The sequence below is a fragment of the Globicephala melas genome, chromosome 19 (genome assembly GCF_963455315.2).
Source record: "Globicephala melas chromosome 19, mGloMel1.2, whole genome shotgun sequence".
Taxonomy (NCBI): domain Eukaryota; kingdom Metazoa; phylum Chordata; class Mammalia; order Artiodactyla; family Delphinidae; genus Globicephala; species Globicephala melas.
In genome coordinates, this window is record NC_083332.1 from 7,892,136 (window position 1) to 7,915,405 (window position 23,270).

Consider the following 23,270-nt stretch of genomic DNA (forward strand, 5'->3'; position numbering starts at 1 on the left):
CCCTGCATTCCATCAACAGTAGGGCCTGTTGATAGAAAAGTCAAGGAATGCTGGACCATCTCAATTGCCCTCTGGGTCTGGGCCTCCCACCCTCCCCCACAAGCCAAGAACTCAGCACAGAAACCAAAATACTGTTTTATTCCAATCTTGAAGCACGGAAGTCCAGAGGATTCCCCTCCCCCACTGCAGGGCCGCCAGCCCATCCCACCAGACTCCCAGGGCCCCCTCTTATTCTGCCTCTTCCGGGAATGACCAACCAGAAGGTGAAGGGGATCCAAGACTCCAGGCCTTAGAGAAATCCCCACGTCATTCCCCTCTCGTTTCTTCTCTCCCCCCCCTCCCATTCCTTTCCTTTGCCATCTCCTTTTTTTCTTCCCTCTCCTCCGTCCTTGTCTCCTCCTCCCCTCCCCCACCCCTCTCCTTTCCTCCCTTCCCGTTTGTCCCCATGTCTTCTCCATTTCTGCCTCTTTTCTTGTCCTCTCTCCTCCATGTCTGTGTCCCCTTTGTCTTTCCTCCCCTTCCCTCTTCTTCATTACCCCCCGTTTTTCCCTCCTCCTGCCAGGCTCTCCCCACAACCTGGTGTCCTCCCCTCCCCCAGCTTTATCCCCTTCCTTCTCCTGGCCGGACCTGACCCTGTCTACACCCTCTCACCACACAGTTCCTCTCTGGAGGGAAGCCCTCAGAATCCACCCTGGCCACCACCATCTGCCACAGCTGCGGCTCCGGGACCTCCGAGACCACACCGTCTGCTTCCCCTCGGACCCAGAGAGGCACACTGCCCAGATGAAGCCGCTGGATGCCCCAGGAGGTGGACGGGGGGGGCTGGGGTGGCCTCCTTGGGCTCAGCCCCATTATCTTTGGGATCGAAGGATGCCCTCCCGCCCCCACCGTGGAGGGTGACGGGCAGGCGCGAGCAGGCTCAGGGCTCGGGGGCTCTCCCCCAGCAATCCCTGAGCAGGTCCATGTGGAATAAGGCTGCCCCCGTGAGCAGGCGCGCGGCGAAGAGGTGGCGGCAGGGCAGACGCCGGGCGGCATGGATGGAGCAGCTGCAGCGCGTCAGGGCTCCGTCCAGGAAGAAGTCCGAGGTGCCGTCCTTCAGGGCAAAGCCAGCTCCTGTCCAATGGAAACCGCGGGTGCCGTGCTGCCGGGCGAAGGCCAGCTCTTCGGCCACCAGCTCTGCCAGCTCCGGCCCGCAGGCCGCTCGGAACTTGGCCAGGGGCTCCCAGTCCACTTCCTCCTCCTCCGAGGGGCAGCAAGGCCTCTTTGATTCCCTGGGGCCTTCTCCTCCGCTTCCTTCCTGTGCGCTCTCTCCGGCCGCCAGGTACATCCTCCCTGTCACTGCCCACTCTGAGTCACCCTCCAACACAGTCCCCACGGGAGTGCTGCACGTGACTCCATTCCCCAGCCCTAGACGGCCCCCTGCTGTGTCCCCACACTCCATCCCCTGCCCTCCTCTGCTCTTGGGGCCCCCAGCCTGGGCTCCCCCTCCATCTCCATTCTCCAGGCCTGTCACCCTTGTGTCCCCCAGCTGGACCAGAACTACATCCTCCAGGTCCCTTCTTCTTTTGACACCCAACCTCACTGCTCGCTCTTCTCTAGTCTCTGGCCCTCTCTGCCTCACATCTCCCCCTTGGGGCCCCCTTAGGTCTCCGTTCTCGGGGACCAATTCCGAGGGCTTCTCCACATGGACCCTCCTCCAGTTTTTGACCTCCAGCCCCCTTTCCTTCTCTGCTTCCAAATGCAGCCCCTTCCAGTCTCTGGTTTTCAGTCCACTTACCCTCTCATCGTGCAACTGGGCCCCCCTCCAGGAGCTCCCGTCAAGACTGCTGGCTCTCTCATAATCAAACAGGGTCCCCCTCCCGTCTGGGGTCTCCAGCAGCCTAATCCTTCCATCCTCCAGCTGGGCCAGCCTCCAGGTATACTCTTCCAATACTCTCAACCTCTGGTCCTCCACCTGGGCCCCCCTCCAGATATAACCTTCCAGACCCCAGTCTTTCTCACCCTCCAGCGGGCCCCCCCTCCAGTCTCTGATCGCGGGCCCTCTCAAGTGCTCGTTCTCCAACTGGGACCCTCTCCAGACACTCCCCTCTAGCCCTCTCACCTTCTGGTTCTCCAAGTGGACCCCTCTCCAGTCTCGGATTTGCAACCCTCTCCCCTTCTCACCTTCTACCTGAGCCCCTTCCCGGTCTCTGGTCTCCAACCCTCTGGCCCACTCCTTCTCTAACTGGGCTTCTCTCCTAAAACTTCCTTCCTTCCGCGCCCCGCCCCAGTTTCCGGTTTCCACACCCTTCATCCTCTCGTTCTCCACTTGGGCTCCCCTCCCCAGCTCACCCTCCAGCCAAGCGCCCCCATCGTCGGACACATCCGGCGCCGCCTCCCCAGCCGCGTCGGCCCACTGCATGGCCACCAGGTCGCGCAGGCACTGTGCCACGCTGCGCGAGGGGCTCAGGCGGCGCAGCAGGCGCCGGCGGTGGCCGCGCACCAGGGCGCACGCGTCCAGGTCGCGGGCCGCCTCGAAGGCGCGGAAACGCACCCACATGTCCCGGCGCGGCGCCCAGTTGCTCTCGAAGTAATCGACGAAGGCGGCCGGGCCGTGGGCGCGCAGCTCGGCCAGCGCCTCGGCGTAGGCGGCGGGCGACAACGCGCCCGCCAGGCGACACAGGCGCGGCCACAGGCCCGGGTCCTCGCGGCCGGCGCCGCCCAGCTCCTGCGCCTTGCTGAAGAGCGTCTCCAGGCCCTGCGCCCGGCAGATCTGCACGCGCGCGCCCGGCAGCAGCTGGCGCACGGCGGGCAGCTGTGCCGCCACTTCGGGCCCGGCCGTGAGGCAGCGCACACGGCCCTTGACGTCGGGCGCGCTCTGCAGCAGCGAGGCCAGCGCGAAGCGCAGCAGGCTCGGAGTGCCGGGCCGCGCCACGCAGCAGGCGGCCTGACGCGCGCGGCCCGCGCCGTCCACGCACAGCACCGCCAGCAGATCCAGCGAGCCCTGCAGTCCCGGCAGCCGGTCCACCAGGAGCATGCGCGGGAAGCGCCGCAGCATCGCCCGGGTGCGCGATGTCAGGAAGAACACGGTCTCTACCACCGCCTGGTCCTCCACGAACACCAGCTTCACCTGCGGGCAGGGGCGGAGAGGCGGGGAAAGAGGTCAGGAGGTGCCCTGGGCCGCCCCCCCACGATTTTCCCCCCTGGGGAAACGGGACTCCGTTCACTCGTTCTTTCATACGTGCGTGCATTTCCGACCAGCAGGAGGCAGTGCAGGGGAATGATTAAAAACGCGGATTCCGGATTGCCTGGCTTTCCGATGCCGGCACCACCGTCTAAGAGCTGTGTGGTTTTGCCCACTAGACAGTCTCTCTGAGCCTCAGTTCCCCCTACTAGGAACTGGGTATTCATTCCTTCCTGCGGTCAGAGGCACTCTAGGGCAGTGGTTCTCAAAGTATAGGTTCTGGAGCAGCAGCGTCAGCATCGCCTGCTGGGACCTTGACAGAAATGCATATATTCTCAGGCCCACCGCAGCCCTGCTGAGTCAGAAATTCCCGAGGAGGGGCCCAGCAATCTGCTTTGACAAGCCCTCCCGGGGATTCCCACGCGCGCTCAAGTTTGAGAGCCACTGGTCTAGAAGTAAAACGCATAGACTGTGGAGCCAGATTGCTTGGGTTTGAGTCCCGGCCTCACCAACGCTTTTAACTACGTGACTTGAGCTCTCTGTGCCTCAGCTTCCTCCTTAACCTCCTCGTTTCCCAATTTCCCCTTCTGGGAACTGAAGAGTCATTCTTTCATGCATGGAGTGTCGGGTCCAGCATAGTGTCTGGAGCCAGACCGCCTGGGCTGAGACCCTGGAGCCTCCACTTCCTGGCTGTGTGGCTTTCCGCAACTTCCCTGACCCCTGTCTCATTTGCAAAATGATGATGATGAGAGTGTGATTGGACGGATGAAATGAATTAAAGCATTTGGAACATCGCCTGGCACAAATAATATTACTATTATTGAACAGTACTCACCCAACAAATAGTAAGTGATCTTGAAGTGTTCCTTATTACCATAACTATCATCCCTGCTTAAAGACCACGTGCTCGTGAAGGTCTTCTCTGACCAGCCCGTCTTAGCAGACACCACAGCTCTCTCTGGATGCTTCCGGCCGTGGTACTTACCACCCTGAAGCGTGTTCCATCGTTATCTGCTGCTTTGCTTATTGCCTGTTTGCCCTCCCTAAGATGTAAGCCCCACAAGGATATCGCTTCATTTAACTTTTGCATCCCTTGATGCTCTGAATGGCTCCTGGCCTGAGCCACAGCTCAATACGTCCCAAATGAGTGAGTGAATGAATGTGCGAATGTGCGAATGTGCGGTGCTATCCACTGGCCGTGTCTCTGGAGCGGAAGTTCAGGGAATCCTGGCTTGGAATCCTAGGTCTGAATCCTGGTTTTGTCTCTTCCTAGCTGTGAGACCTCCGGCGAGTCACTCTCCCTGGCATTTTTTTTTGGGCTGCACCGAGCTGGCTTGTGGGATCGTAGTTCCCCAACCAGGGGTCAAACCCGGGCCCCTGCCAGTTGAAGCGTGGAGTCCTAACCACTGGACCGCTAGGGAGTTCCCTCCTCTGGCATTTTAGCTTCAGTTTCCTTTTATGCAAAATGGGAATATATGTCTATTTAACGCTTGTGGGGAGGCTAAATAGAGATGATCCGTGTCCAAAGCTTGGAATGATGCCTGGCTCGTATCAGATCCCAGCTATCGTTACCATCTCACTAGAGTTCTCAGCAGCATTCAGTACAGTGACCCTGTCCCCTTTCTGGAACGTAGGTTTCTTTTGGCTTCTGTCACCCTGAAAAACTCCTGGCTTTCCTCCTTTTTCCCAGGCATCTCCTCTGCAGTCTCCTTCGCTTGCCCCTCCTCCTCTGCTCCACCTCTAAATGTTGCTGTGCTGCAAAGCTCGGCCAGGCCCTCCCCTCTCCTCTCTCCTCTCTAGGCTCAGCCAAGGTGATCTCATCCAGTTACGTGGCCTTTAGCATCTCTAAGCTGATAACTCCCAGTTCTGTATCTCCAGGCTCCAGACCCACCTACTTACCTGTCTCTGCAGCAACATGGACCCTTATAGACAGCTCACGTGTCCCTTGAGACTGATGGCCCGAAGGCACCCTTGATTCTCACTCCCCACCAACCTGCCCCTCTTTGGTCAGCCGTCTCTTCCCCAATGGCTCCACCACCCACTTTTTAACTCAGGCCCCGGCACTCAGGGCTGATTCTTAGCTCCTCTGCATGCAGTCCATCCCCAAATCCTAGCGGCGACCTTCAGAATCTGACCCCTTCTCCCCACCCCCACGGCCACTGGTCAGAGCCATCACCATCTGCCACCTGGATTATTGTAGCCGCTTCTGCCCGGGCTCCCTGTCTCTCCCTGTCCCCCACACCGCTGCTGGGGGGCATTTTCAAGACTGACCAGATCAACCCCTCCCCTCCTTAAAAACCTTTCCCAGAATTTCCCATCACCCTTCAAGTCAAATCCAGAGTCCAGGCCACAGCTGTGCACTGGGCGATCAGGCCCTTGGGCCTCATCTCTGTCCCTCTTGTCTGCCTTGGCCTCAGCCACTCTGGCCTCATTATTTTTGCACAAAAGCCACTTAATGGGGTAGGGAGATTAGCAGCGATGACCTAGGGTCCCCTATACCAGGCAGACGGCTAAGACTGTTTCAGCCAGGCCCTGCAGAGCTGGCCCACAGCTGCAGAACCAGGATTGCAATACAGTTTAAACACAGATCTCTCCACAAACCATTCTGCCATAATTGGACCTCGTCCTGTGAAACCAGTTAAAATGCAATGCACAGTTCTCCACTTTCAAGACCAAAAAAAAGCCAAAAACAAAACCAAAAAAGCCAACAACAACAAACTAACTCTATTAAGAAAAAAAAAAAGTCCAGTGGAGTCCAGAAACAGCAAGAAAATTGCTTTCCTCACCCTAAAATTATACGTTCAGCATCTTAAATAGAAGAGGCATTCAATAAATTTTATAGAAAAGCCTAGTCAGCTTACCACTGAACTGGTTACAATACCACCATCATTTTTTTTCAACCATCATTAAGTTTTACACCTACTATTACTTGATGATTTAATTTATCTTAGCAGATGTTTCCATCTAGGACAGTTCTGTCCAATACAGTAGCTATTTACATTTAAATTAAGATTTTAAAAGATATAAAAATTAACTTGCTCAGTCACACTCGTCATACATCACTGCTCAACAGCCACGTGAGGCTAGTGTCTATGGGGCAGTGCAGATAGAGGACATTTCCATCACCACAGAAAGTTCTATTCGACGGTGCTGGTCTAGAAACTAACGTAAAGATAAAAGTCATCGGATGTTAACCAGACTTACTGGGGTGATCATTTCACAGTGTATACAAATATCAAATCATTATGTTGTACACCTGAAGCTAATAGAATGTTATAGGTCCATTACATCTCCAAAAAAAAAAAAAGGATAAACAACAAGGTCCTACTGTATAGCATAGGAAATTATATTCAACATTCCATGATAAACCATAATGGAAAAGAATATAAAAAAGAATGTATATGTGTGTATAACAGAAACACTTTGCTGTACAGCAGAAATTAACACAACATTGTAAATCAACTATACTTCAATTTGAAAAAAAAGAAAGTTTTAATAGGCATAATGGGTTAAAAAAAAATCTTACATGTTTCTATAGCATTAGGTAAGTTCTTACCTTTCTCTCCTTGGGAAAAGGAATAAGAGAAAAGTAAAAACAGCAAAACGTATTTGCCTTGAGACTTTTCTGGAGCTGGCCAGTACTTGCCTAATTAGAAGCTGACTTTCATTCTTAAAGAGAAAACTTAGATTTCTGATCTTGAGTTTTCTTTCTAAAGAGGGCACATAAGCTTTTCTTGCACAGCCATTTGTTCATTAAACGGCATTTACTAAGCACCTACTGTGTGCTTGACACTGTGTTAGCCTTGAGGAGAGAGAAGGGACTGAATGAGGCAAGTGCAAGTCCTGCCCTGTTGCACTGGCCAAGTCTCCATGAACAATAACACAACTAGTGTTGCTTTCAGCCGAGAGGCCCAATGACTGGATAGTTAAGGGTTCCTGGACCCTGGAGCCAGACCGTAGGGATCCAAATCCAGGTTCTTCCTCTTACTAACTGTGCGAATTTATGCATCAGCTGTGTGACTTAGGGAAAGTGTCTGAACTTCTCTGTGCCTGAGCTGTTCCCATCCACAAAGATGGGGAGTGCAACTGCATTGACCTTATAAAGTTGCTACGAGGATTAAATGGGTTAATCTGCATGAAGCATGGAGATCAGTGCCTGGCACGAGGTCAGTGTGTATTGAGTGATAGCTGTTATTATTATTATTATCATCTGAGTGTGGAGGACATGCTAAAGAGAAAGGCTAATGGGACAGAGGTTGGTGTGTGGTTGCTTGTGGGATCTTAGTTCCCCGACCAGGCATCAAACCCAGGCCCACGGGGCAGTGAAAGCACCGAGTCTTAACGACTGGACCGCCAGGGAATTCCCAGTGTGGGGTCCTCTGAATGAGCGAGGGTGATTGCTGAGAGGGGACCATTATCTTCCTTATATTGCAGATAGGGAAACTGAGGCTGAGAGATTCCAGGTTTGCAGTAAAGGATCAACTCAGCAGGTCTGGGTTGTCCAAACCCCACAACTTCCAAAGAAAGGTCTGGCTCTTTCCTGACTCCTAGGAGACAGCCTCTAAGCCCTTGGAATGTCCTGCCCGACAGAGTGTCTTTGTTCACTTGGGGGGCTTGGGCCACTCTAAATAGTCTCTTGATAACAACTGGTTTATAGTGGGGGCCTCGGGCTTGACCTCCGGAGGGGCTGGAGACTGAGGTCAGCCACCCAGGCAGTCATATCTACATGACCAAACCCCAATGAAAACCCTGGACTCGAGGCTCAGGTGAGCTTCCCTGGTGGGCGATACTCCATGCGTGTTGTCACACACTGTTGCCGGGAGAAATAAGCACTGTCCATATACCGCCACTGGGAGAGACCACTGGTCTCTCCTGGACCCCACCCCATGCGCCCCTTTGCTGACTGTACTCTGTATCCTTTCACTGTAATAAACTGTAACCGTGAGTATAATGGCTTTGCTGAGTTCTGTGAGTCCCCATTGAACCTGAGGGTGGTCTTAGGGTCCCTGACTACACCAGGGAAGTGACTTGCTCCAGATCATGGTGCTAACAAGCAGTAGGGCTGGGATTCAAGTCCAGGTCATAAAGGATGGTGGTGGGGGGAAAAAACAAGGTGTGGATGGAGATGTGTGGGTGACACTGGAGGGGTGTGGTGACATGTGATGAAGGTGGGAGGGGGATTCATAAATGAATGAATTTCTCTACCAAATATTTACTGAGAAAATCAGACATGCCAAGTGCTGCTCAAGCACTGAGGAGGGCCAATAAGACACCTCTGAGTGGGAAGAGAGAGCCTGCAAACGAAAGGTGAATAAATGTGAACAGGAGATTTCACGTGTGTAAAGTGCTGGGGAGAACTAACCCCCCAGTTCCAAGGCATTAACTCTTTCAACCTCCACAGCAATCCTGCACAACAGGTCCTGTTATCACTATCCCCATTTTTCAGATGGGGAAACTGAGGCACAGAGAGGTTCAGTTGCTTGCCTGGGGTCACACGGGTAGTAAACACCAGAGCTGGGATTTGAATCCAGGCAGTATGGGCCCAGGGCCTGTGCAGCTGACCACTAGACTCTTCACAAAAGTGATCGCACGGGCCTGACACACAGGCTTCTGGGTTGAGGTGCAGAGTGGATGGCGGGGCACAAGCGGGGATGGAGCAGCCCAGGGAGGAGCAGACTAGAGGATGGGAATGATCGTGAGTACCCTCTTAGACACACAAATCGGTGGCACAGGGATGCATTAACCATAGACCAGATTCCACAAATGTGGACATCAGAAACCATGCCACACAACACTCCCTACCCACACCTCTTCCTACATTCAGGCACACAGCCTCCTTTTTCATGTGAACAGAATAATACTATTCTCTAGACTGTTCCCCCGCAAAAAATGAGGGAATAAAAATAATAGCTAAATAGCTAAACCATATAGAGCTTCCTACTTTCCGGGCACTGTTCCTTACACACACACACACACACACACACACACACACACACACTCACCCTAACACAACAACCGTAACAACTATGATGTAGTGTCTATTATTATCCCCATTCTATAGATGAACAAACCAAGGTCTGGAGAAGTTACATAACTTGTTCACAACTTACTGGATGTTCCCCAGCCAGGAAATGGCACAGCTAGAATGTATATAAAGTTTTTAGTGTATATCTGTACAAATAAAATCAAGTGTTTAGCTGCTACTGTATCACCCCCAAAGTGGCTGGCCTGATGTAAAAATAGGCTATTTGGACACAGAGAAGATTCCCTTGGGGAGCCAGGAAGAGGCAGAAAGGCTGAGACTGAGCCACAAGAGTCCAGGGTAACTACAGAGCAGGGGAAACACAAGCCCCAGATTCAGATAGAGCTCTGGGAGACGCTCAGTGAAACAGCTCTATAAGCCTGTGGTTGTCTTTCTCCCTGTGCCAAGTAATGGTGGGTTTCTCCTGTCCTGGGCACTTGGCAGGACTGCATCTCTCTGCCCCCCCTGAAGTTCTCCACAGTCACGTGACCTGCTTTGGCCAATGAGCAAGAAATAAAGTTCAGCGAGGTAAGCCACTGAGATTCCAGGGCTGGTTGTTACTAAGGAAAAACCCAGGCCATCCTGACTGTCACATCTTAGGACACTCATCGCTCATCCCGAATTTTTCTTTTCTAGAGAGAAACAGATCAGTGTGGTACATTGGGACTATTGTCTATTTTTTATCTTCTCTTTTAAAATGAATTATTCAAATGTGTCAAAATTCACAAGGTCCCAAAGTCAAATAATAGAAAGCTATCCAGCACTGGGTCCTCTTTCTACTTCTATTTTCTAACCACTCTGTTGCCATTCGCTATTCTTATGTCCATCCACATCTCTTGCTGTTCTTCTAGATTTTCTTTATGTGAATACAAGCAAGCCACCTTTATATTCTTATTTTCTCCATTTTATACATACAATATACCATGTACATTGTTTTGCTCCTTGCTTTTTTTTTTTTTTTTTGTAACTGAGAGATCTGTTCAGATCAGTTCCTAGAATTGTTCTCACTCTTGCTTAAAGCTACACAGTATTCCAGTTATGTAACCATTACCCAGGGGTGGGGTTTGGTTGTTTCCAATCTTACTTTCACGAACCCCAGTGATTAACCTTGCGTGGAAATCATTCGGCATCTGCGCAACTACATCTGCAGGATAAATTCCCAGCAGTGGGAGAGGGAGTGGTCAAAGGGTGAGTGGCTTGGTCATTCTGACAGATATTGACAAAGAGTCCTCTGCTGAGATTGTACCAGCTGACCAGTTAGTATTCTTAAAAGCAGCACACTCAGAACAACTTTCGCCTTTCTCAGAAGCCAATGCGTACACATGAGAGAGGGCTGCAACGTTTCTGTGCAAGACCCATCTTCACCCAGAAAGCCAGCCGGCTTGCTGGTTACCCTGGAGCCTGCCACAAAGGAGATGGGATTGGATTCCTCAGCCCATCAGCACGGCCTCAGGGCAGATTATAAAAGGTCTTAACACCTCCTTGGCTGAAGCAGCCACTCAGTCTTGCCCACAAATGGTGGTTGTGGCTTTGGGGTACATTCTTCTTGTCTGACCCCCTCCCAAGACCAAGTGAACGACCTCAAGGCAGGGGGTCCCTGGCATTCAGCTTCTCAAATATAATCGCTCCTTCAGGAAACTGCTGGAAGCAGAGAGAATAACACCCAGAACTCTTTTGCTATATCTTATAAGTGAAAAAAGCCAGGTGAAACGTCCGTGTAAAGGTGACAGACTGAACACATCCTGCTAATTTCACTCCTTCCTGACCTTCAAGTACCTCTATAGAAAAGGAATTTTTTTTTAAAGTTATAGAGGCATTAGGAAAGGAGACAACAGGACCCAAACTTCAGAAGTTGGAAAGCAGATGGACAAGCTGACCACCGCTCCCCCCAACAAAAAAGAAAACAAAAGCAACCTCTCCAAAAAACCCCATCGGTTGGGACCAAGAGCAGAGCCCTCAAAAGGAACTGGCAAACCCTGGCAGTGTGGCGGGGAGGTTAAAACAAAAGATATGAGGGCTGTTTTAGAAGCGGTTAGATCTGTTAAGCTTTTTCTCACCCCCAGCTGGCTGGAGATTTATTCTGTGGAAGCAGTAAAACAGAGAGGGTTGCTGGCCCTGGGGACATCGGGCCCATCTGCTGGCGGGGCGGGGGGAGTGGTAGTTCTGTGCATCTCGCTGATGGAGGGCCAGCTCCCCAGCTCTCTTCCCCAACATGGCTCCCAGAAGCTTGCAGCCTGGCCTTAACCTGCCAGCCAGCCAGGTGGTTGGAGTTTTCTCAGGGGGATTTGACCGGCCCCAGAGGAAGAACAAAAGATGCTACCATCTGGCACACCCCAGTGTACAAAGCAAGATGCAAAAATGTGGGTGTAACGTGCTACCTTGCTGGGGGAGGGGACAAGGGGAAATAAGCTTAAAAATAAAGACATGCAAATGTATCTGTGTATAGAGCTGTGCCGTTCCATCCAGAAGCCACTAGCCACATGGGACTGTCGAAATTTCCATTAATTAAGTTAAATTAATAATTCAGGGGACTTCCCCGGCGGTCCAGTGGTTAAGACGCCATGCTTCCGCTGCAGGGGGCGCGGGTTCAATCCCTGGTCGGGGAACTAAGATCCCACATGCCGTCCATTGCGACTAAATAAATAAAAATAATAAAAAATTAAGAATTCAGTTCCTTAGTCATACTGGCCATATTTCAAGCACTCGATAGCCACACCAGCTACCCTACTGGACAGCGCAGACACACATCATTTCTAGCATCACAGAAAGTTTCACTGGACAGCACTGGGCCATAGAACAGAAAGATATATAAAAGATGGATAAGCCACTGATACTCCAGCGGCCTCTGAGGAGGGGCCCTGAGGGGCAGGAGGTGACAAGGGTACTTTTCACTACATACCCTTTTGTACCTTTTGAATTTAGGACCATGTGAATGTCTTACATATTCAAAAAGCCAATTTAAATTTTTTAAAAAAGGAATAACCCTTTCACTGGTCTGTCTCTTGGTTTTCTAGAACTTCTTCATTTCTTTTAAAAATATTAAGGTGGGCCAACATATGACTCTGCAATCCCACTCCTGGGCATCTATCCTAAGAAAACTCTAATTTGAAAAGATACATGCAACCCGATGTTCATAGCAGCACTATTCACGATAGCCAAAAGTGGAAGCAACCTAAGTGTCCATCGACAGAGGAATGGATGAAGAAGATGTGTCAACCCTAATGACCTGATACCATGTTGGGATGCGTCTATGATTGGTTTCTCCCCGGACAACTGCAAGGTTGTAGTAGCCAATCGCTGCAAGTGGCTATTTACATTTCAATTCGTGAAAATGAAATACCATTTAAAAACTCTGTTCCTCAGTCCTACTGGCCGCAGGGCAAGCTCCCAATAACCACGTGTGGCTTCGGGGCTACCATACTGGACAGCTCGGAATCACAAGGTATTCGCATCACCGCAGAAAGTTCTAGTGGAGGGCGCTGCCTTAGGGGATGAGTTCTCTGAGGGTAGGGACGGGGCCATATCTTGCAGGCGGCCGCCCCCGACCACCACCCCATGCCTCGATAAATCTTGAATGAATGCGCGAAGGAATGAATGAAAGGCGTGAATGGATGAGTGGGCGGATGGATGAATGAATGAACGGCCCGCGAGTCTTGGGCGTGCCTCTCCGCAGCCGCGCCCCGCCCCCCCCACCCCCGCCTGCCTCTCCCGAGACCCCACCTTGGCCTCGGGGTCGGTGCGGAAGAGCCCCTCGAGCACGTGCAGGGCGTCCAGTACGCCGTGGTCGCGGCCCTTGCAGTAGGAGAGCAGGCGGCGCACGTCGGCCGGGGCCACGAACTGCTTGGAGATCTTGTTGGTGGTGCGCACGGGAAGGCAGGCGTTGGCCAGCAGGTGGCCCGGACGGAAGTAGTAGGCGAACTCGAGCGGGCAGGCCGGGTGTGAGTGGGTCAGCTGGCACTCTGTCACCACGAGGCGGTCCCGCAGCGGGCTCAGCTTGACGATGATGAAGGCCGGGCAGCCGGGCTGGGGGGACCTGCGGGAGGAACGACCACGGCCGCCAGTCACATCACCCTGCTGCCTGCCCTCGTCTGCCTTCTCTCTCCTCTCTCCTTTATTCTTATTATGATTTTTGAACATTAAGAATTGTTTCAAGGAGGGGAAGGGATTCATTAGGAGTTTGGGATTAAAATATACACAGTACCATATATAAAATAGATAACCAACAAGGAACTATACTCAATATCTTGTAATAACCTATCATGGAAAAGAATCTAAAAAAAAGAATACATATATAACTGAATCACTTTGCTGCACACCTGAAACTAACACAACATTGTAAATCAATTATATTTCAATAAAAATTTTAAAAAAATTGTTTCAAGCATAGAGAAGAGTAGAGGGCCTTAAGAATATGCCAGCTCTGTGACCTTGGGCAGGTCCCTTCAGGTCTCTGGGCCTCAGTTTCCTCTTAAAAGGGAGTAATAATCATCATACCTTTCTTATAGGATTGTTGTGAGGATTAAAAGAACTGATACCTGGAAAGCACTCAAAAACACTGGAACATGGGGGAGCACTGTACGTTTGCTAGAATTCTGCACCCACCACCCCCAGCTCAATGAAAGGTGAATGCATAGTTCATTATACTTACCTCAATCAACTTTAAGAAATAAAACATTTCATATACTCCTGTATCCGCTTTTGATTTAGTGATAACAACACTGCAAGCTGAGGCCTTCTGTGAACCCTGTGCCAACGAAGTCCCCTCCCTCCTTCTGACCCCAGAGGTAGCCACTAACCAAATTAGGTATTGAGCATTCCCACATATGTTTTAATGTATCTATAAACACATGCCACGGAGCAACTAAGCCCATGTACCACAACTACCGAGCCTGCGCTCTAGAGCCCGCGAGCCACAACTACTGAAGCCCGCGCACCTAGAGCCCGTGCTCCGCAACAAGAGAAGCCACCGCAATGAGAAGCCCGTGCACCGCAATGAAGAGTAGCCCCCGCTCACCACAACTAGAGAAAGCCTGTGTGCAGCAACAAAGACCTAATGCACCCAAAAATAAATAAATAAACAAATAAATAAATATTTTAAAATACACATTTAAAAAAAAAAAACAGTGGAAGGTATGTTACCAGGTTTTAAAACTGTGTACACATGAAAAGGGGCTCAAACTCATTAGGCATCAAGGGAACACAAATCAAAACCCTAGGGTGGTATCTATACACAATGGAATATTACTCAGCCACAAAAAAGAATGAAATAACGCCATTTGCAGCAACACAGATGGACCTAGAGATGATCATACTAAGTGAAGTAAGTCAGACAGAGAAAGACAAATATCATATGATATTGCTTATATGTGGAATCTGAAAAAATGATACAAATGAACTTATTCATAAAACAGAAATAGACTCACAGACATAAAAAACAAAGTTATGGGGCTTCCCTGGTGGCGCAGTGGTTGAGAGTCCACCTGCCAATGCGGGGGACACGGGTTCGTGCCCCAGTCTGGGAAGATCCCACATGCTGCGGAGCAGCTAGGCCCGTGAGCCATGGCCACTGAGCCTGCGTGTCTGGAGCCTGTGCTCCGCAACGGGAGAGGCCACAACATTGAGAGGCCCGCGTACCACACACACACAAAAAAGTTATGGTTACCAAAGGCAAAAGGGGGGAGAGGGATAAATTAGGAGTTTGGGATTAAATATACATGCTACTATACATAAAATAGATAACCAACAAGGACCTACTGTATAGCTCAGGGAACTATACTCAATATCTTGTGATAACCTATAATGGAAAAGAATCTGAAAAAGACTATATATATGTGCGGGTAGCTGAATCATTTTGCTGCACACCTGAAACTAACACAACATTATAAATCAAGTATATTTCATTAAAAAAAAAAACCCTAGGGAGAGGCCACTTTACACCAGCAGATAAAAGAGACTGATAACATCAACTGTTGGTGAGGACTTGGAGCAACTGGAACTCTCAGATGTCGTTGATGGGAGTGTGAAATGGTACAGTCACTTTCGAAAAACTGAGTGGCAGTATCTACTGAAGCTGAGCATGTGCCTCCCCTGTGAATAGCATTTCCATTCAAGATAAATGCCTGCAGATGAGCACCGAAAGATGTGTACTAGAATGTTCGTAACGGCACCATTCATATTAGCCAAGTACTTGAAACAACCCAAACACAGAATAGAATAGGAAAACAAGTTGTGATATATTCCTAAAAATAACGTACTAATCGACAATAAGAATCAACAAAGCATTACTCTCCCCCCAAACATGGATGATCTCACAAACCTGCTGGATGAAAGAAGTCTGACACAAAAGAAGACCCACCACATGGTTGTAGTTTATAGAAAGTTCAACAACAGGCAAAGCTAACTTCTGCTGGCCAAAGAGTGGACAATGGTTACCCTGAGTGGTTATGGGGGGGATGGTGGAGGGGGGCTTCTTGGCACTGGATGTATTCTGTCTCTTGTACTGGGTGCTGGTTACATGCGCATTTTACTTGGGGAAAATTCATCAAGTTGTACATGCAGGATGTGTGCACTTTTCTGAATGTGTGTTACACTTTTTTTAAAAGTATACTTGGGGGACTTCCCTGGTGGTCCAGTGGTTAAGATTCCGTGCTCCCAAAGCAGGGGGCCTGGGTTTGACCCCCGGTCAGGGAACTAGATCCCGCACGCCACAACTAAGACCCGGCACAGCCAAATAAATAAATAAATATTAAAAAATAAATAAGTAGACGTTTACTTGGGAAATTTTTGTTTTCTAGCATGATGTCGGGCGGAATGACAGCCCCCCCCCACCAAGGATATTTACATCCTAGTCACAGGAGCTGGGCAATGTTATTGTACATGGCAAATGGACTTTGCAGACATGATTAAATTCGGATCTTGAGATGAGGAGAAGATACTGGGCCCAAGGTAATCACAGGGTCCTTATAAGGGGAAGAGGGAAGCAGAAACGTCAGAGTCAGAGAAAGATTGAAAGATGCTACGCTCTTGGCTTTAAAAGTGGAGGAAGAGGCTGCAAGCCAAGGAAAGTGGGTGGCCTCTAGAAGCTGGAAAAGGCAGCAAAACGGATTCTCCCCTCAAGCTTCCAGAAGAAACGCAATCCTGCAGACACCTTGATTTAGCCCAGTGAGACCCGGGTTGGACTTCTGACCTTCAGAGGTGTCAGGTCACACGTTTGTATTATTTTAAGCCACTACATTTGTAGTTATTTGTTACAGCAGCAACAGGAAACAAATATAAGCATCCCACTCTATATATCCTTTTGTAACTTGCTTTTTCACTCCTCAGCTCTTCAACACTTTTACGTTTCATTACTTGCTGCCTAATATTCCACTCTGCAACTCCGCCAACTGTTATGTTGTCTCCAGTTCCCCCTTCTTACAAACAACACTTGAGCGAACACTCTCTTATACATCTCTCTGTGTGTGAGCAAGTCTGTCCCGAACAGCAGTTTTCAAACTGAAGGGCATGGCCCATCACCTAACATCAATTTAGGGAGTGACATTCAGCATGGCAGAAAATGAAAGAGCGCCGCAACTACTGAGCCCACGCGCCACAAACAGAGAGAAGCCTGTGCACTGCAACGAAAGATCCTGCGTGCCACAGCTAAGACCTGCAACCAAGACCCAATGCAGCCACATAAATAAATATGTAAAAAACAAAACAAAAAAAAAGAGAATAGGGGAAAAGAAAATCAGAGTATATTTCCCTGATAATATTTAAATTGGCATCTGCTGTCTGAAAGCAGGTCCATGTTTCTCCAAAGGGAGGTGAGATCAGCATTTTTGGTAGATTTCACGTTTATAGAGCAGGGGTCAGCAAACTTGTTGTGCCAAGGGCCAGACGGTAGATATGTCTTGTTGCTATACTGCAGACACAGCCATGGGTGATATGTAAATGAATGGGTGTGGCTGTGTGTCAATAAATCTTTACTTACAAAGATGAGCTGCAGGTTGCATTTGGCCCAAGGGCTCCTAGTTTGCCAACCCTTGTAACATAGACCATCTGGGGCCTGGCATATAGTTAAGAAGCCTGGCTCCCAGGGGGTAAATGCCAGTAGCACACCCCACCCCCAAAATGCTCCTACGTTCTTTCTAAACAGTCCCTGAGGAGGGGGATCCTTCTTAGGATCCACCCTGAGAACCTCCAGTCTAAATACTTAGGAATTGTCTTTGTTAAGTCAGAAGGGGACCCTTGACACATCCCTTTTCTCCTCTATGCACGGAGTAAAACCCTGGAGCCTGACAGATTTTAAAAACCTACATAAGCATTTGAGACTTTTTGTCTAACTTAAAGTAACAAAAATAATGCAAATTCAGAAAAATTGAAAGTGTAAAATCATTCTAAATAAAATACAAATGTGGAGCCACCATGATGGTATCAGATGCAACTCAAACAAATTTCCAACACACAGCCATTTCTGACCTACCAAAATGGCAAGTTCATGGGGTTCTACCCAGTACATTTGTCTAGAAAAATTCACGGCCTTTGGGGAAACTCTCTGGTTTGACCTCTTTGGGCCTGGGTGTTTCAGCCCCTAGAACAAACCCCCGTTCAGGAGAGCTTCTTTTCTGAGAAGCCGTGCATCTTACCAGAGAATGGCATGTCCCCTCTGTGGGTTCCCAGTATCCCACACAATGGTCTACGGCAGCCTCAATAGGTCATTTCTCTCCATCTATCTGGGGGAATAATACCACGCCCCCCTCCCCCCACCCCCGCAACTGTAAACTCCACATGTTTTGTTTACTGCTGTATCCTCAGCACCTAGAGCAGCTCCTGGCCCCTGGGAGGTGCTCAGTTCAGTAAATGAACGATGAGTGAATGACTGTATCCCCCTGTCTGAAACCCAGGTGCCCAGGCACACCACTCATCACTCATCCCACCAAAACCACCCATCACAAGTCCTATCACGCCTTTTAAACTCTCCAAATCATCCACTTTTTTCACATTTCCATTGCAACCATCTTACTGTAAGTTCTCTCCCTCTTCACGAAACATCCTTTCCCTTCATCTAATTAAGTCCTACTCATCCTTCACAGCATCACTCCTCCAGGAAGCCTTCCCTGACCATCCCAGGCAGATTCCATCACATATTGGGGTGATGATTTGATTGATGCCCATCTGTCATGAATGCTCCCCACTGAATGTGGAGTACTCCCACTGAAATCCCAGCATCTAAAACAGATACACCCCGCACATCGTAGGTGCTCAAAACGAACCTCTTGGATGAATGAACAAACACATGGTACCTAGGACCAAAATATCCCTAGGGTGTCGGCACATTCAACTCTTATATTAACGATCCATGAGTGAAATAAAGAGAGAGGAGAGGGAAGGAGAGAGGAAGAGGGAGATAGAATGATAATTAAAAACATGGGTTTTGTGGTCAACCTGTGTGGGTCCAAATCCTGGTTTTCCCTCTTAGCAGCTGTGTTATCTTGGGAAACTCCTTTAACCTCTCTGTGCCTCAGTTTTCTGGAAATTGGGGCTAATAATAATAGTGACCTTGCAGGGTTGTTGAGAGGATTAAATTATGTATATGGTTAGAAAAGGGGCTGGCGCCTGGTAAGCAGTCAAAAAAGTCGCTGCTATTTTCAAACATCTTTTTTTCTTCTATAAGTACCATTGCTAGGACTTCCTTGGTGGCCTAGTGGTGAGGATTCCGGGCTTTCACTGCTGTGACCTGGGTTCAATCCCTGGTCCGGGAAGATCCCGCAAGCCACGTGGTGCAGCCAAAAAGATTGTAAAAGTACCATTGCTTTGTTTTGCACTCCACTTGCCCATTTCTTCTGGATCTTTCAGGTTCTCAAGATCTTTGTGTTTCCAAAGGCTGGTGTGTGTTGGGAAAGGTTGGCAATCCTGTTCTAGCAACGGAGGTGCCGTGAGAGGCTGGGGGAGAGTGGGAGAGCGCCAGAGCTGGAGGGGGGAAGAGGCAGGGACGGTGATTTGGAGGTCACCGTGCAACCTCCAGGAAAGGCGGAAGGAGCGGCCGGAAACATGGCCCTTCTGTGAGTTCCCTGGACCCTAGCTCCAGCCACCTGCCTGGCCTCTGGTTTCTCTCCTCCCGTCCATCCCCCATGAGACCCCAGAGGGTCTCCCTACCCCCAGAGCTGACCCTGCTCACAGCCCTCCCAGGGGTTCTCAGTGCCCTAGGATAAAGTCCCAGCCCTTGGACTCAGCCCTGCAGGTCTGGGCCTGACACCATGCCAGCCACGCGTCCTGCCTTTTCTAATATACTAATTCTCCAGACTCTGTCCTCGGTCCCTGGGCTGTGACACTGGTCAGGCCCTGCCTGAGCAGCTAGAGGGATGGAGGGGCTCAGAAGTGATGGGCTCCCCATCCAGGGAACATCCCACTGTCCACCCAGTCACCAGGCCCAAGCCCAAGGCACTGTCCTTGCCTCCTGGCTGGCCTGTCACTCCCTCCCATCCCTTCTGCCCCCTGGCTCCCCTCCGATATTTGTAGAGGGACAGTGCCTGCATGTAATATGTGCCATGTGTTTAAGTCAAATACTGTACATACACAAATATATAAACAAAGAAAATCCTTCAAGGCTCCACTTACTGGTCACCTCTTCCAGGAAGCCTTCTAGATCCACCCTAGAAACTCTCAGTAGAGCTGACCATTCCTCTTTTATCCTCCTCCATCTCCCTCTTCAACGTCTTTCTCACTACTTTGGGCCATTTTTTTTTTGTGGGGGGGGGTGTCTTTATCTCCTACATTAGATCCTGAGCTGCTCAAGGGCAGAGACCTGCTCTCTGGGTTCCACACGCCCCTCGAAGAGCATGCACACAGTAGGGACTCAGCAAGTGTCTGTTGCTTTGCATTGGGTTCTGTTAACAAGGAGAGATTCCAGATTGGGCCTAAGCTTCCGGCAAGCTCTCGTGTTCTAGGTATCTGGGTGATGATGGCTGTTTGATCCTGTTCTGCTTCCGGATCTCCAAGTCTGTTTCCAGAATAAGCAGTGAGTAAGCTACTGAGAACCGTAATTCTCACAATAAATGTTTAATTAACTGGTACCGAGTGCTCACCTGGGCTCTCTTCTGAATGACTGGCATGTATCCGCTCATTTAATCCTCACAAAACCTACGCGATCAATACTATTACTTCTCGCCTTTTCCCAGGGAGGCAGCTGAGGCCCAGAAAGGGGACGTCACGAGCTCAGTGTCATAGGCTGGTCAGCAGCGGAGCCATGGTGGGCACCCAGGCTGCCAGCTCCCTGGTCTGTGCTCTTGACTCCTGTAACAGCTCTCCTGTACCCAGCCGCCCCGTGTTCCAGGCACTGGGTAAACGCCTTCCTGCTCACGGTAACCTCTTAACAGCCCCACGAGGCAGGTACTGCGCTAACCCCCTTTCAGAGGTGAGAAAACTGAGGCTTGGAGATGTGAAGTCCGTTGCCCAAAGAGACCCACCCAGGAAGTTGTGGAGCCGGTCTCAAGCAGCCAGCAGGCAGAGCCTGTGCTCTTAAGTGCACCCCTCTGTCCGTGGCTCCCACCCAAGGGTCTCCAACTCACACACAGACAGGAGCCAGACAGGCAAAACAAGGATGTAGCAAAGGATAAGGTGGCAGAGAGCAGTGGAGTCTGGGGCCAACCTGAGCGCCAATGCCCCGTCTAATTGGGGTGGCCGTGTGCCACAAGAGAACAAGGTGTCAGCCTCTTCCCGCGCTTGAAGGGAAGCTGGGAACCCAACATTGTATGGGGATTGTTTAAAATTGGGGTCAATTAAAACACCCCTGGCCACTTGGGTATGTTTCCTAGCCCTCTTGGATTCCTCAAGCCCTTTGTAGCGTTACAGTCGGAGGGAACTATTTGTGACCTTGTTCATATCATGTCAGTCTTCTGTCCGGTACGAAAGTTCCAGAAGGGCGGGGAATTTGTCTGTCTTGCTAAACTCCCCACTCCCCCAAGTGAGATATCCCTAGTTCCCAGCATGGGACCTGGCCCTGTATTTACTGAATGGATGGATTTCTTTTTTTTTTCTATTTTTGTCCTGTGGCTTTCTCTGCAGCTCAGCCTCTGATCTCTTTGTAGGTGTCCCAAATCTGGCTCTCACCTGTTTTTCTGGCTGGCTGGTGTCTCTGGTGCCATGTCTCCATGTTTCTGGAATTTTCTTTTTTAATGTCTCTTGGGTGTGTGTGTCTATCTCGCTCCCTGCCTCTCCACGGGTCTCTGTTAAAATCTCTAAGTGGAACCCACCCTCTGTCTGTGCCTCGGTCCCTCCAGCAAACTGGCTCTGTCTCCATCTCAGGAAGCTTCCCTCCTTGACCCTCTAGGCTTCTCTTCAAGGTGTATTTAGCGGTTTTAGTTGGCACCTCTCCCCTCCCAGTCTCTGGGGTGAGGGCTCACTGCCTCCCCTCCCCCGGGCCGCCCTTCCCCCCCAGCCCCCAGCAGGACAGGAGGCTCAGCTCACGCACCCCACGGCGGGCCGGCTGGGCGCGCGCACGTCCTTGCACACCAGCCGCACGTAGCTGTACTTGAGCACATCGATGAGAGTGTAGAGCGGGGGCGCGCTGGCCCAGCGGCAGCGCGCCAGGTGCATGGAGCTCTTGACGAAGAAGAGCGCTAGCCGCTGCTGGCACCATGCGTCGAAGAAGCGGCTGAACTCGGCCCACGAGAAGAAGGCCCTCTCCCGCAGCTCCTGTTCCTCCTGCCCCGTTGCCGTGCCGGGTGGGGGCTCCATCCTGGGGCGCCTGGGTGGGAGGGGTGGGGAGGACACGTGGGTATCAGATCCATCCCCTCCCAAGGCGTCCTGCTTCCTCCATTCTCGGCCTGCCTCTTCGGTGCTGATGCCTCTATCCAGGTGGGGCCTGGGGCGGGATATACCCGTTAATCTCTATACATGAACCTCTAGCCCATCTATGGTCTCCTTCCACCCCCCTGCTTTATGCCTGGGACAGCTGGAACCTGTCATCCTGATCTCTAACTCCAGTTCTGGTCACCTCCTCCATAAATGTGATCCCTAGGCACGGTTGGGGTCCCTCTCCCAACATATGATTCTTAAACTCAATTGTGGACACCTCCTCGAATGTGTTCCCGGCTTCCAGGTAGGACCTCCTCCCCTTCCAGATGTGCCTCCTACATTTGGCGGTAACCTCTAGTGCCTCCATTCATCTGGAACTCCCCCTTCCATGAGCGTACACAGGGGCTATAACCCACATCCAGCTGTGCCCGCCTCTAAAGATGCTCCATCTCCGGATGTGCTCTGCACATCCAGCCATGGACCTCTCACGCCCAGTCATATTCTTCATGCACCTGTGGCTCCCTCCTCCCCAGATGTGTCTCAGATACTGGGCAGATGTTGCTCCTCTCCAACATGTGACCCCTATATGGGTTGCCACATCCAGCTGTGCCTCTGCTTCCCAGAGATGCTCCCATATCCAGACTTACTCCCCACATCTAGTATGGCCCCTTCGCGTACAGGTGTGTGCCCCATTCACTTGTGGCCAATTCTCAGAAGTGTCACCAATATTCATCTGTGGTCCCCACCTGCCCAGATGCACCGCCCAGCCCAGCTGTGGCCCCCTCCTCCCATCTACATCTATCATCCTCCCCCAGATATGGGTCCTCGTCCTAGCATGGCCCGTCGTCCTTAGATGGACTTCATCACCCCAAATGCTCCCCCACGTCCAGCTGCGCCTCCCTCCTCATGAAGCCCCTCCCAACCGGCTCCAGCCTCCGCAACCCCTCCCAGCCCTGCCTGCCTTGGCACCTCCCATCCCGGCTGTCCCACCCAGCTGTGCCTCTCCCCTCCCCCAGATGTGCACCCTTCCCGCCCCTCCCCACTCACCTACCCGCCCCGGAGCGGCGTCCACATCCCACAATGCCCCGCGCCGAGGCCCGGCCCGGCCCTTGCTCCCGGGATGCCCCGCGCGGCCTCCCGCCTCTCTTCCCGCCGTGCGTCGCGCAGCGGCTTCCACCGAATCTCCCTTTTCCCGCCGGTCGCTCCGCAGACCCCCCCAGCCACACCCACTCATCCAGAGCAACAGAAGGCTCGGGGCTGTTTCCCATCGTGCTCTGCGGGAGGGCTTGCCCCACTTTACCCCCTTTA

At 51.1% G+C, this 23,270-nt stretch overlaps 1 protein-coding gene across 1 annotated transcript; it reads right to left on the minus strand.

The window, feature by feature from the left end:
- Positions 1-121: 121 nt before the first annotated feature.
- On the minus strand, positions 122-23,196 carry ZSWIM9 (zinc finger SWIM-type containing 9). Its single transcript, XM_030873745.2, is given in 5 exon segments — positions 122-3,109; positions 12,906-13,218; positions 21,637-21,912; positions 23,014-23,177; positions 23,179-23,196. Coding segments are annotated over 5 exon segments (2,961 nt in total). The 3' UTR covers positions 122-919.
- Positions 23,197-23,270: the final 74 nt, after the last annotated feature.